Raw genomic sequence first — 14541 nt, 5'->3', positions numbered from 1 at the left:
GAATAACCACTATGTGGAAGTAAAATTTTCATTTTAAGCATTTACTAAAAACTGATATTAAGGTTAAGAGGTCAAATAAAAGGGAACAGTAAAAGTCCTCAAAAGTATTTTGTATTTACACTAAAAACATGCTTCTTTTAAACTTGAAAGACCTCTTTCATAAAATGTAGAGAAAGAGCTGGGTTTTTAAAAACAACACCTCTTTACCTATGACATATATTTGTTTATTTTTAAAATGAGGCTACTGGTAAAAACTTCCGTTTTGACTTAATTAGTAAACAAGTTATTGGATCTGCAAACTTTTCTTTCTGAATAAATGCGACAGTATGTGATTTATTGTACTTAATATTTTTCCCCTTTAGTCACTTCCTTGACCAAAATTCCCAAAAATCATTAGGTGACTTCTTCCAGTTTATGGCAGATGGACAATGACCACAGGATATAAAATGAACAGCTGTCCTCCTCCCCTTTGTACCTTTCTCCCTTTCAGTCCTATCCCCATTCCCTCACGTCTAAAATATTTGTATTCCTTCCTTTTCACTATCACTCCTATTACGAGGGAGAAAAAAACCAATTCTCTTCCAATTTATGGAACGTTTGTCACTTTCAACCACTTTCAGGCACCCAACCCTGTGCAAGTCTCCTCCCAAGCCCACAGCACAGAATTTTCATCAGTGCCTAGTTGGGAGAAACACAAGGAAGAAAAATGCAAAATGTGTAGGCTTTGCCAGGGTCTCTGACAAGCAGCCTTCCTTTACCCAGGGCTAGGGCCATGTAACCTAACACGGTGTTCATGCTTGGCCCATTTTCTAAGACTGATTCCCACCTTAGACAGCACCACCTATCCCTACCCCCCAGAAATCTGGAGACTTAACAGGACTATTCTTGTTGCTGTTCTGGCTCTGACCTTGGTCTTGGGTCTTGGAATGGTCTTCGCCGTATCTCCCTGCAGGGTGCCATCCATCTAACATTCTCTGCGATGCTGACCCTCTGGGATGGTACCATGCCTGCTCTTGTCAGTCTCCCAAATAGTGAAGTCCTGTCCCTGGACCTTCCTGCCTGGATTTTCCAGCAGGTCGTGCTCTCATTCTCCCCTTTTATCTGCATCCTCTAATTAGCCTATCTTGTCTTTTTTTCACATGTGAACTTTTCCCCTCACCTATTCGATAATAAACTTCTTGAAGGCTGGTCAGTATCTCAGTGTCTCAGGTTTTGCTTTTCCACATGGTGGATGTAGATAAGTATTATATATATCCATATATCTATATCTGTATATGGTTACATAGTTATATATTATGTTCTAAAGATCTCTCCGATAAAAGACTTAGTCAAGAGTCCTTGATTGATAAAGTGAAAACTACCAGCCCAGATCAAGTTCTAATATTACCCATGTACTTCATTCAGCATAATCCTTGCCTCAGCAGTCAACAATGGGTATATTATTGAGCACCAGTGTGGAACATCACTAAATCCCTTTCCTAATCTATGAATTTAATTAAATTGGTTCATATTTATTTAGTTCTATTTAAGAGCAAAGTTCTTCCCTGTAAACAAAGAGGGATACTTGTATACTCTTTAGCCCCCAAGGAAAGATCTAAGCTATAAAGAATGAAAGTAATGTGCAGAAATGAACAGTGTATAAATCAAAGCGGAGTGAGGTATGTACCATAAAGCAAATATATATGCCTTATTGTTAAAGTGTACAGCTAAAACTTATTGGATTTTGTTAACTAATGTCATCATAAAAATACTAATAAAAAGTAATAAAAAATTAAAGCAATACATACATACATACATACATACATATATAGAAAGTGGTGATTCAGAGATATCAGACTGGGGCAATGGGATGAGTTTTCATTGTTGAGAGATCATTTAGTGTATATCAATGATCAATTTCTTATCTTGTGGTTTGCCGTTATGTCCCTTCTATTAGAACAGCCCTCAATAAATATTAGTGGAACATATTTATAAATGAATTACTGAAATTTAGTTTTTAAGCCTCATCAAGGTGTGAGACAATGAATTAAATATTTCAAAAGGGAAAGGGCATAGTATCTACTTTCAAACTGGATTTGAATTCATGTGCAGAAAATTACTTATCAGAACCTTATGCTTACAATATTTCAGAATATTCCCTTTTATAACCTAAAATAAGACTTGGTTTGAGGTGAAGCTGATTTGAAATACACACATATATGTATGTATTCATTTAAATTGGTCTTTTAAGATATACATTCCCTTTGGGATGAAGAAACAGGATAACCTGAATTATAATCACTTCCAAACCTTCACTCATTAATTTTAGATAACACAAAAATGTTCCATATATAAATATTTCAATTTTGTGTTAATATAGATCTTTTAGGATTCAAAAATCAAATCATAAGGAAATCTTACTTTAACATCTTTTATGTCTAATAATCATACTTAAATAAAACATATTTAATCTTACAAAATATATGTGTTATACTAATTTTACCATTAAAATTTTCTAAAATTGTTTTTATTTATATTTATTTTGAGCTCAAGTCACCAGAGATTTTGTTAGTCACATACTTGGAGATTTCCATGTTTCCAGAAAAGGTTTTCACTATTTCATAATAAATTCCACAAGATCCTCTTTACTTATCAAGGAGAATGACTCTTGAATAAAAATGAGATTTAGAAATATATTTCAGTAAGTTCACAGAGGAAATGAACAATAATTCATACAAAGATATGGAGGGCTCAAATTCTCCTTCTGAATTAGCTGTTCTAAAAGAGTTGAGGGACAGTTTCTCTACTGAATCAAGTTCTAAGTAATTAAGAAGTTTATAAATTAGGCTTGAAGGAAAAAACTGCTTTCTTTTTGAAGGCAATATAATACAGCGGACAAGTCACATTTTAGTCATTATATCTATTTGAGGAAAAATAATGCCAGATTTCTTTTTTTATAAAGCAGTCTTTCCATTCAGCAATAAGAGTACTTTTAACTTTTGTAATTTTCTAGTTTTTATTTTTCAAAATACACTCATCAAAACAAATAGCTCTCATTTATCTCAGAGCACATACAGTACATAAGAGAACTCAGGCTTAAGATCATTTTCATATCTTAATCTGTAAAGATAAAACATTCATGATTTAATGATCTCTCTGTTTTAAGATGATTAAAAACAAACAAACAAAGCAGTAAAAAAGAAACACACCCCAAACTCCAAATCTTTAGGATATTCATAAGTAAAACCAAAGAAAAAAGGTACTAATTTTATAAATTATGGAAAAATAATAGATTCTAGCCAGTTCAATAATAACAAACTAATAAACATATGGATATATTTTTGTTACTGGCTTCACTGAAAGCATAATTTATTGGTGATTCTCCATTTCCTTCTAGGTCATCTTTTCCACTGATTGAATCCTCAGATCACCTCCCCCAAATCCTCTGTTGGGATGAAATGCCTGCATCATACCAGTTTAATACTTGGTTACACGCTATTACAAATATCTCTGCAATAGTTACTTGTCACTCAGGCAAGAAATATTTATGAGCATCTATTTATTTTGAGTACCTAGACTACAGACTGAGAATACCATGATGAACAAGACTGATTTACCTCCTAAGCCAAATTACTCTTCATGGTGTATGTTTTTAAATGTTTTATCTTTAATCTTCATTTTGCTGATGAATTCTATTAATCTGAAGAAAGAGCTGGACTATGGTGAACAAGCATATATTACTTTATTGCTCAAGTGAGAAAGAGGCCATTTTGCTGACCTCTATTGCCTTTTAAATAAGTTGGAAAAAAAAAAAAAAAACCCAGCCAATGTAGATGAACTCTTCAGACAAACTCAATTTTATCTGACATTGCCCATAGCCACTGTAGGCAGTCCTGCTCTAGGAGGGCACTCATGTGCCCATCCTCTAAGTCTGTATCCTCACCTGGAAAACCTTTGTTCTTTCCAGTGACTCACCTTGTTGGCTGGGATTCTTCAGGGATTCTTCTCTTTCTTAAAGGCCTCCCTGAATTGCTGTACCTGCAAGACCTAGTTAGGCTCTGCCACTACAGGGACCTGTACACATGCCCATCTCTGCTTATAACAATCTAGCCATTTCCGAGAGGTTTCATGCTCCATATGCATCCAGAGCCTCCCACCATAGCACTGAGCACTGTAAAATATGTTTTGTTTTCTCACTATTTTGTGTTTTCATAGTTAAGTTTAGCTCAAGACAATGCTGGACACACAGCCAATACTCAGTGAATTCTTGTTAAGTGAATGACAAATACAAAGCACTACCAGCACTTCCCCTGGACACAGGACCCTGACTGGAAAACAGAGTTTGGAGGCATCTGTAAGATAATGACTTGCAAGGGCATCATCTCAATTTTTCTTCCTATCCCAGAGGAAATCTAAAGGAAATGAATAAATGCCCCTAAGGCTATGATCATAAATTCCACAAGTTGAATCTAATGAATCAAGTGGGGATTGCAGCAGATCAATGCCTCAGTGCAGAAATAGACATGAGATTTTTCATTGGAATGGAAAAATGAAAAGTTCTTTTAAGAATATTTTAGGACACTTTTCAAGATGATTCAGATGTTGATAACATGATATCAGTTTGCAGAACTATGCTTTCAAGATGCTTTAACTTTAAAACTGTATATATACGTATACATATGTATGTGTGTGTATATATACACATACATATATACATACACACATACATATTAGAATTGGAAGAGCATCGCTGCATTGAGATGACAGAGTTTATTTGAAACACTCCTTAGTAATTCAGGAAATTTCTGTGTACAGATCTCTGAGGTAGCTGAGTGTTTGTCATATAATTAAAAATATTTATAAGAACAACATAAAAATATCAAGGAAATAGTTTATTCAACTGTGGTTATATGTACATAATTATGAACATATTCACCATCGAAGCCAAATAATGATAGAATCCCCTAGAAAATTCCTATACTACATCTGAATTATCATACCATACAATAAACATTGAAGATCCTAAAGGTTTTCCTAAGAAGTGAGACTAAATCTGATGGATCATATTTAACCACATTATTAGTTTAGATCTGGAGAATTTCACAATATACAAAGAAATATAAAATGCTGAACTGTCCATGTACAGTGCTTTTAATAACATTCTCAACTGAGTATAAATGCAATGGCTACTAGACTGTGGTTGCTTTTTTGGTATTTGGTTACTATAGGGCTTGTAAAGCTAGGAGGGAATGCACATGATTATGACATCTCTAAAATTTGTGCATGTGCCCCATCCATATAAACACAATAATGTTACTCTAACATTCTAATGTTATTTATAATGAGATACACAAAACTATTGCTGGAAAGTTTGGAAAGTTCTCTCCACTACACTGTATTTACCATATAATACCATACACTACATACTCATGGTTTGCTTCTACATTGTTTCTTAGCCACCCTAATCTGTTTAGCTGCCAAGGATTTTTATTCACAAAATGCAATAAGTGTCAAAATGGCCATCATCAATAAATAAATTTAAAAAAAAGTGTTGGCGAGGATGTGAAGAAAAGGGAACCCTCATGCATTGTTGGTGGGATTATAAATTAATGCAACCACTACGGTAAACAGTTTGGAGGCTTCTCAAAAAATTAAAAATAGAACTATCCTATGACCCAACAAACCCACCTTGGTATTTATCCAAAGAAAACCAAAACACAAATTCAAAAAGTTATATGCACACCTAGGTTCACTGCATTACTATTTCCAATAACCAAGATACAGAAGCAATCTAAGTGCCCATCAATAGATGACTGGATAAAAAAGATGTGGTACATATATACAGTGGAATATTATTCAGCCAAAAAAAGTGAAATCTTACCATTTACAACAACATGGATGGACCTAAAGGGTATTATGCTAAGTGAAATGAGAGAAAGACAAATACCATATCATTTCACTTTTATGTAAAATGTAAAGAACAAAATAAATGAACAAAGACAATGAAAACAGATTCATAGATGCAGACTGCCAGATTGGGGTGGGGGTGGGGGGTTTAGGGTACTGGGTGAATAAAATGAAGGGATTAAGAAGTACAAACTGTTAGTTGCAAACCAGTCATGGGGATATAGTCAATAGTATTGTAATAACTATGTATGGTGCCGGGTGGGTACTAGACTACTTTATATAATTGCAAATTATATAAATGTTTAACCACTATGCTACATACCTAAAACTAACATAAAGTAATACTGATTGTCAACTCTAACTGAAAAATAAAAATTAAAAAAATTGTTTAAACAAAATAGAGAAGAGTATAAGAAGAGAATAATGAAATATGCTAATCATCACAGAAGAAAACATGACAAAGGCATTAAACCATGCTTTTAAACAATATTAAATTTATAGCAAACTAAGAAAAAATAAACAAATTTCCCAATGAAGTCCCTAAGCAATGAATTACTAAATATTTTCTGCTGCATTCCTAAATAATGATATTTTAAAATTTCACTTTTGATTCTAAAACTGCTACTCAAAAAAGATTTTTAATTGTATTTGTAGTTATAAACTTGACCCATCCTCCTCCTCTCCCTCCTTCCCCTACCTCTCTTTCTCTCCTTCTTGTTTCTTCTTCTCTTCCAGACTTCTAACCTAAAATCAAATCAGTGCTTTAAATAGCATGAGAAACTCTCTGGCCTGGTAGGCTGCAGCCCTCCATGCAGAAATCAGGGGCTCTTGCTAAGTCGCATGTTTGGGTCTAGTCCCAAGACCTTGGGCATGGTGCCTGATCTGAGTTTGGGTCCTAGGTACTAAATCCTGCATTTTCTGAATAACTCTCTCTCTTGGCTCTTTTTCATCATCTCTATTGTTTATGTTATTGAAAAATGAGGAAATAAAGAATCAATGCCAGCTCTACAGTGGATTCTTTTCTATTTACAAAAATAGACATTTGTTTTTCCTTTAAGAAAGGATAATTTAATTGGTGCTGAATCTCTCCTACTTTGAATAAAATTATAATACTAGTAGAATTGTGAGGCCTATATTTTAAAGTGGATTCTCTTGTTTCTTCAATTGCTAAAAGATAATACCTGAAATTAATATTCATTGCTGTAATAAAAAGGGAGAATAAATACTTAGAATACAGATAAATAGGAAACATTACTCAACTTATTTTTTATATTAACAGTGCAATAAATTTAAACACATTTGTTCTGGTTAAGAACCTCTAAGTTATTTGCCAATCGTGCTACATTTTAAAATTTGTTTTTGTAGCAGCACAACTTTTAAAAAGTGAATTTTATTTTTTGTGATCATCAAGGATTACATGCTCATTATAGAAACTTAGGAAATACTTGTTAATGACAGATCAAAGCAATGCTCTCATAAACAAAGTCATTACTTTGTTTTTGCTAACACTTTTCTCATGACCACATATGGACTTCTAAATAATCTGTAAATTGGAGGTGATGCTATCAATGTAAGAAGAAAATAACTCAAATTGTAATCAGGTAAGTTTCACGCAACATATACAAAAGCTAAAACAAGGCACACTGACAAAAAAATGACAACACATGACTTGAAGAAAATTTCTCTTAGACACAATCAACCACAGGGGCCCTGAGAACACTGATCTGTAATTAGGACTAGAATGCCTTTGGGAAAACAGTCTTTTCACTAATGGTAGATCTCCATAGATGAGGCTGAAGACAGTGGAAAGTGGAGGATGCTGTCTCAGGGGCACCACTACCAGCAATCCTCAAGTCACTGGGAGAGGCCTGGAGGAGGTTTCCACGTTATGTGACCAAGACCAATAAAGCTATAGCCCCCATCTAGAATGCAGTATCTTTCTTTACCTAGAATATTCCCTCTGGAAACTTATGCATGTTATTTATTAATATATACCTTTGAAAATTAGAGTGGAAAGTAATATAATAGTAAAACTATAAATACTTGATCAAAAGGTACATCATTTTATTAAATGCTTTAGGTAGGAATTTTTAGCTTTAATGCAAAAACACTTTAAAAGATATTGCCCAATACAGTCACTTTTTAATTGTCCATATCTGATTAAACATAATTATTTATGTCAAACACGAAGTCCTAATTGTTTTCTCTCAGCCACCAATAATTATCTCTTTCATTACCAATCAGTAAGAATGTGAGAAATTTAACAACATTCAATCATAATCCGAATAAAATATAACTAGTGAGGTAATTCTGAGGTAATGGGATAATCCAATACATTCAAAATCCATATGCAAATCACTTTAAGAGGTTTTGGATTATCTGTATCATTTATTATCTGTATCAACAGCAAATACCACTACTGCAAGAGAGAACTAAGAATAGAATGTAGCATTTAAATATTTGTTATTTCACTTTAAAAATGTTTTAAATTATTTAGGGCAACATTGAGACTTAGTCTTCTCTAAATTTGGAAGCATTTGGCACTATAATCCTGACTATATACTATGATTAAAACAAACATTTCAAAGTTAAATTGCTATAAATGCTAAAAACACTTACCAATAGAAAATTGGAGGACAGAGGCTGTTGTTGTATTAAGGCCAGTAGTAATCTAGAAAAAAAGAATATACCAAAATAAGACAAGATAAAAAGAGAAAAGGAGAAAGAGGTGAAAGATGTCAGGAGGAGGGGGAATGAAAAGCAGAAAGGAGCCATAAACAGAGGTCGTATTTGTCCTGTAGTTAGCTTATTTTTATTAATCTATCTGGACAGAGATAGATTTGTCTCTCTGTTGGGAACAAAGCTGTGAGACCTTCACTGAGACACTCATACTGCATTTCTCAGGGTTCCGTTGAAACTGCTTTTTGGGTAATCTATCAGATAATCTTAGTCTTGTGATGGCTCCCAAACACAGCCCTCTCTACTCATGCCACCACCTTCCCTCCATCCTACATCAACAGATCTGGAGCCCAAATCAAATGTCATAAAAAAACTACCAAACAAAAGTTGGTAGGCAAATTTGGAGCAAACGAGGAGAGTAAGAATATTTCGAAAAGTAAATAAAATAACAACAGCTAAAGGGTGCAGTATTTCTTTGGGGGATGATGAAATGTTCTAAAATTGACTATGGTAATGGCTGCATAATTTTGTCAATAAACTAAAAACCCTAAATTATGTATTTTAAAATTGTAGAATATGTAAATTATTTCTCAATAAAACTGTTACTCCCCACCCCCAAAAAAGTAATCGAATTATGGATCTAGTAGTATTCTTTCAACACATTTTTATTACTTTCTCTTAGTTTCATGAAGAATCATGCTTAAACAATCTCTTTCTGAAAGAGGAATGATACTTTATCTAATTTTAAATAAATTTAAATATTAAAAATTTTTACTTATTTATTCTTTGGAACAGTGACTTTGACCTGTACCATGAGAATTAACATTCTCATTTTCAGTGACTCTCTTATTGGGTTCCCGACCCTGTAAGCTAAAGTATGGGATGCGTCCCATGACTGTACCCTATAAAATAGAAAGTGTATAACTGTAAAAAGTGTATAATTTGTTTTTCACTGTGGCAGAAGCAGGAGGCTGTTTTACTTTCATTTCTTATATGCCATGATAACATTCTTAGCCTTATCTTGGCACTTCATTAGCATACATGCAATGAAGTCCGCAACTGCAGAAGGGTCAAGAGATACCCAGCACATGAATCGCCATGGGAACTAGTGGACAAATGAGCAAGCAAGACTCTGGTTATGCCAGATGCAATTGAAATATGAATATCAAAAGATAGAGTGTGTGCTTCCTGCTTCTACAAAGTCTTGAAAAGATGACTAAGCATTTGCTTTAAATATGAGGATTTAAAATTCATGAAGTAGGAAAAGTAACAGAGGAGAGGGCAAGAGAGACATTTTACAAGTTGTCCAAATATCAGTATAGGTATTGGCTCCTAATTGAATTTCTTTTCTTTCCTTTACTAGATAATTTTATTTTTGTTTATTTTTTATTTTTATATTTTAAATTTTTTTTGGATTAAGTTTCCTAATTGATTTTAACCATAGCAAAAATCACTGGTGTCAGAGTGTCAGAGGACATTCTCTATTTAATTTAAATCTCTCATTATCACAGACTATCTGCTAAAAGAAAACTGGCCTACCATGCCCAGAACTCTGTTTCCTGCCCGCTTCCCCTTACCAGAGTCATTAGAGTAAAACACACCAACAAAACTATCTTTAACTACGGTAGTAGCTCCTTTTCAAGATTCCTTTAAAAGAATCTGCTTTTTCCCCACAGCTTTTGGAGTATGTTCAACTATTTGTCCTTACGGGTTTACACTCGGATAATTTGATGTTAAAGTCCAAAGAGGCACATGGAAATTTAAAATTTTTTTACATAATGAAAAATTCCCTCCTCTGATTTTATGGAACTGAGTCAATTCATGGGTGAATTATGAAATACTCCTGAATATAAGTTCTTTGAAACAATGGTATTATATATGTTAAAAGCATCATGGTCACTGTACTGCTAGTACACTAAAAATACTAGAGAGTCTTAGATATTTATCCTGGTGTTGTAATAAATGATGCTTGTGTCACCTGCGTGATCGAGTTCCACAGCTGTGACCTCTGCTAGCAAACAGCAGGTTGCTTGAAATACTGCCAAATTTCAAATTACATGTGCTAACTGAGGGTGACCCTAGACTTTGATTAGTCATTGATTCTACATTTTTTTTCTTCACCAGGAAAGCTAAGGACTGGTAAAATGGTTGACTTTCATTTCATTACCTTTACTCATTTAGTTTAATAGTAAAATGCCAATTATGAGAAAAAACAAAAAAGATGAAGAAAAAGAAATAATAAGAAATATTGACTGTAAAATTTATTCACCTATACTTTCCTTTGGGTATTATAAATTATTTACGATTGTTGAGTTGAAATATATAATTTTAGTCTGCAAAGTTATTAAGTCTTTATATCTGACATTCTGAAAACTAAAGGGTCTCTTAAAGGGCTTTTGTCAAATAATACAGCAACTATGAATGTCTGACAAAGAACTTTTTTCCTATAAAATGTCAGTGCTCTTAAATTTTCAAATAAACTCCAAACTATAGAAAATCAGAATGATCACTAAATAAGTCTGAAGAATTCACTGTAGGTTGAGTCTGTTCATTCTATACCTCTTTCCTACAAATTTTTATTGGATTTGATCCTATTTTAGCTCAACCAGCCTTGTAATTAAAATGTATTTCCAAATATGTGAGAATCATTCAATAAATAATTTCTTTTTTAAAAATAGAGGGTAACATAATTAATTTGTTTTAAGCTTTGAGAAAGCACATTTTCTCTTAAATTAATGGGTAAATGCACATTGCTCATTAGCTTCATTTCAGACTAGCAAAATGAATAGAGTAATTGCCATCACCTCAAATATGGAGACTTCACTGAGTTAAAAAAATGTGTGAGGACTGCAGAACACAGTAGCAGTGGAAACATAAATTGGTGATATGTCCATGTGACAGCAGATGCCATCTCCCACTAAGTTTGGCTTTTATTGAAATTAAATCACCTATTGACTAAATTCGCAAAATGGAGAGCCTCTTTTTTTCCTTTTAAAAGATAAGGCATTAGCCTAGTAAGGTTCTTTGCCCATGGTTCCTTATTTCACAACTTTAATAAGAATTGGATTTATGAAAAATAAGAAGGCATATTTTTAAAAATGTTTTGGGGCTGATAACTTTCATCAGTTCTTATGCACAACAGTTTTGACTGGATTCAGTTTTGAAGTACCATGAAAATATTTAAATTTTTGTAAACATAATAGCATGTTAAATGACAACTGTATTTCTCACTTGTCATCTGATTATCAGTCTTCTGTAAACACAACTTGGGTAAAATATATTTTGCTCCTGGGATACAAATACAATATAAAAGTTATTGTAAATTAAAAGCTGCTACTGTGTAAAATGTGACTGTTAATGTAACTTCATTCTATTACCTTTGAATCCACAGCAGAATTTATCTTAGAGAAATACTTATGATAGGAATATAAATCTACATATGCTTTTTTCTTTCTCAAAAAGAGATAATTATTTTGAATATTTTTCTTTTTAGTTGAAAGGCTAATCTCACATTAATTATACAACTCAAAACTAGCCCATTGCGGGTATAAACTCTAATGCTAAATAAGCTAGGAGATAGCGAAACAATAAGGATAGAATATATATGGAATCAAATTAACTAGATACTTCAGTTTTTATGTTATAGAAATATGATTTTGGCATTGTATTCGTAGATATGTTTATTTCCTACTCATCAGTAGAAACAAATAAGAATTTGCCGTGAATGTTCAGAAATATGAAAGAGAGACCATTTTAAAATAGACATTTATTTAAGCTTAATTAACTATGGTAAAAATTTAATTTTGTTTTAAGGTTTATAGATAATTAATTCAGGCATGGTACATTATTTAAAATGTACTAGCAAATCTATTTTTTCAAGAAGAACTTTACTACCAGAGTCACATTTGTCTGCAAGAATATTGTAATACCTTGTAAAACTTGAATCGTGTGCACCTATTATTTTAATTTACATCCACTTAATTCTGTTTGTATTCTAATTTCAACTAAAAACTCTTCAATTTATCAATGTTCTGAAGCTCATACCTTTAATAAATTAAATGTATCCAGTGCCGTGAAAAGGGTATTCAAGTAGCATAAAATAAGAACCATGTTATAAAAATTAATTGACTTTCACATTTTGACAACTAAATCTTCAATTGCCTAGCTAGGTTTTTTCCCCTTTTTACTGTGGCAGCCATTCTTTTGACCACTTTTAAAGTGAATGAATTTGAAACATAAAGTGTAACATGGAGTGAAAAATACAACCTGTTACTGCAGGCTCCATGATAAGGAAGATGTGGGAGAGAAAATGCGAAGGACTGAAGCTCAAGGCAAAAAGCAGAAGAGCAAAGCATAAGAGATGTTATAAGGGAATCAGGTTCACAGAAATTGAGCCAGGATAATACAACAATTGCTTTTATATCCATTTTTAAGAATACGAAATAAATGTAGTCTTCACGTCAGAAAAAAAGTACCAAGTAACAACAAAAGGCTCATTAGACACATGCTGATGGATAGTGATCTCACTGCTCTCAATCTAGAATGCTCAGATTTCATTTTACATTTAATCCGAGAATTTATCTTTGGCAAGCAAATTCTAATCAGTCTAAATTAAAGGAAAGTAAATTGCTCCTGAACAATTTGGCACAAACCAAAAATTTTAAAAACTCGTTTATTCAGTGTGCTCTTTCAGTTTTTTTCTTTTTTTAAATTTAAATCATTAAAGTTCTTTTGTGGTTAGGAAACAAGTTTGAAAATAATGTGACAAAACTGCTCATATAACATTTCTGGCTTGCAAGGAGAAAATAAGAAGTTGAGATGTAAAGCTTTATATAAGAACTTATAAAGTCATATTTAAATATATGTAGATAGATGTATCACATATGTCATATGTCATGCATATCATACTTATATTCAAAATCATGATAAATCATGTTTAATGAGATCCATTGATATCTCCAACTTTATTCATGAATTATTTATTTTTACAGTTGAAAATAAACCATAAAATCATTGCTCCCAATTTTTAGATATTTGTAATAGAATTCATAATATAAACAATATTATAAATTTCATCTGAAGCAGAAGCGCATAAGAGAAATTTTTGCTGGCAAAAATCAGTAAAGACAATGTATTTGAAATAATGTACATGAATAGCATATACTTACCAATTCTCTTGGACCATATGGCTCACAGAAGGTGACAGCATTGCCATGCATAATTGCACCACACTGTTCTCCAGTCTCACAGTTGCTACATTCAACCCTGTGGAAACACAGAACACACCCCCAGTCTAAGAGTGAAGTAGCACAAAGTGGTTTATTCCTCAGGTAAGGAAAGATGTAACAGTAAATGTTATTCAGTTCAAATCAACATTTGGGGGAAAGTAATGGTATTTTGTATTGTAACATGTTGAGGAACCATGAAACCAGAAAAACTTAAATTCCAATTCTTTCAGTTACTCAGAGTGGTGGGTAAGTTACTTAATGTTTCAGTTTGTTTTCTCATCCATAAAATGAGGATAATAATACTGACCTAAATCTCACATAGTTATTTTAAGGATTAAATGAGAGAGTATGTATAAAACACAGAGTGCAGAACCAATCTCATAGTAGGTACTTAATAATGACAGATGGTATTATTATAGATAATTATATATAATATATACCAATACAAGGATGTTTGCAAATACTAAATATAAACAAAATAATATACACTTATATAATGAACTAAAAACTTTTATCTCTGAAATCACAAGATGTTTTACAAATTTTAAATCTTTTTCTTTTGTTATAATTTGTGTAAATGTTTAAAATTCCTGTCCTCAAATTTGCATGCATTACAAAATATATCATGTTATAAATAAAATCAGATTATATTTAACCCACATATTAATATGAAATATACACAAATTCTAATTCATACAAAGTTTGGATACAGAGTTAATACATTTACCTTACAAGAAATTTAATTAGC

At 32.5% G+C, this 14541-nt stretch overlaps 1 protein-coding gene across 2 annotated transcripts in view; it reads right to left on the bottom strand.

Annotated features, from left to right (window-relative positions):
* Positions 1 to 14541, bottom strand: part of RELN (reelin) — a 456216-nt gene that overhangs the window by 209756 nt on the left and 231919 nt on the right. For both annotated transcript variants that reach the window (XM_016145914.2, XM_016145915.2), the window contains exons 7-8: positions 13734 to 13830; positions 8506 to 8557 (exon numbers count right to left, since the gene is read on the bottom strand). In XM_016145914.2, the coding sequence (XP_016001400.2) occupies positions 8506 to 8557; positions 13734 to 13830 (149 nt within the window). The remainder of the gene's footprint in view (positions 1 to 8505; positions 8558 to 13733; positions 13831 to 14541) is intronic.

This window comes from Rousettus aegyptiacus, unplaced genomic scaffold, assembly GCF_014176215.1.
Source record: "Rousettus aegyptiacus isolate mRouAeg1 unplaced genomic scaffold, mRouAeg1.p scaffold_m13_p_13, whole genome shotgun sequence".
Taxonomy (NCBI): domain Eukaryota; kingdom Metazoa; phylum Chordata; class Mammalia; order Chiroptera; family Pteropodidae; genus Rousettus; species Rousettus aegyptiacus.
Note: the sequence above shows the minus strand (reverse complement) of the source record. Positions and strands in the feature narration are given on the sequence as shown.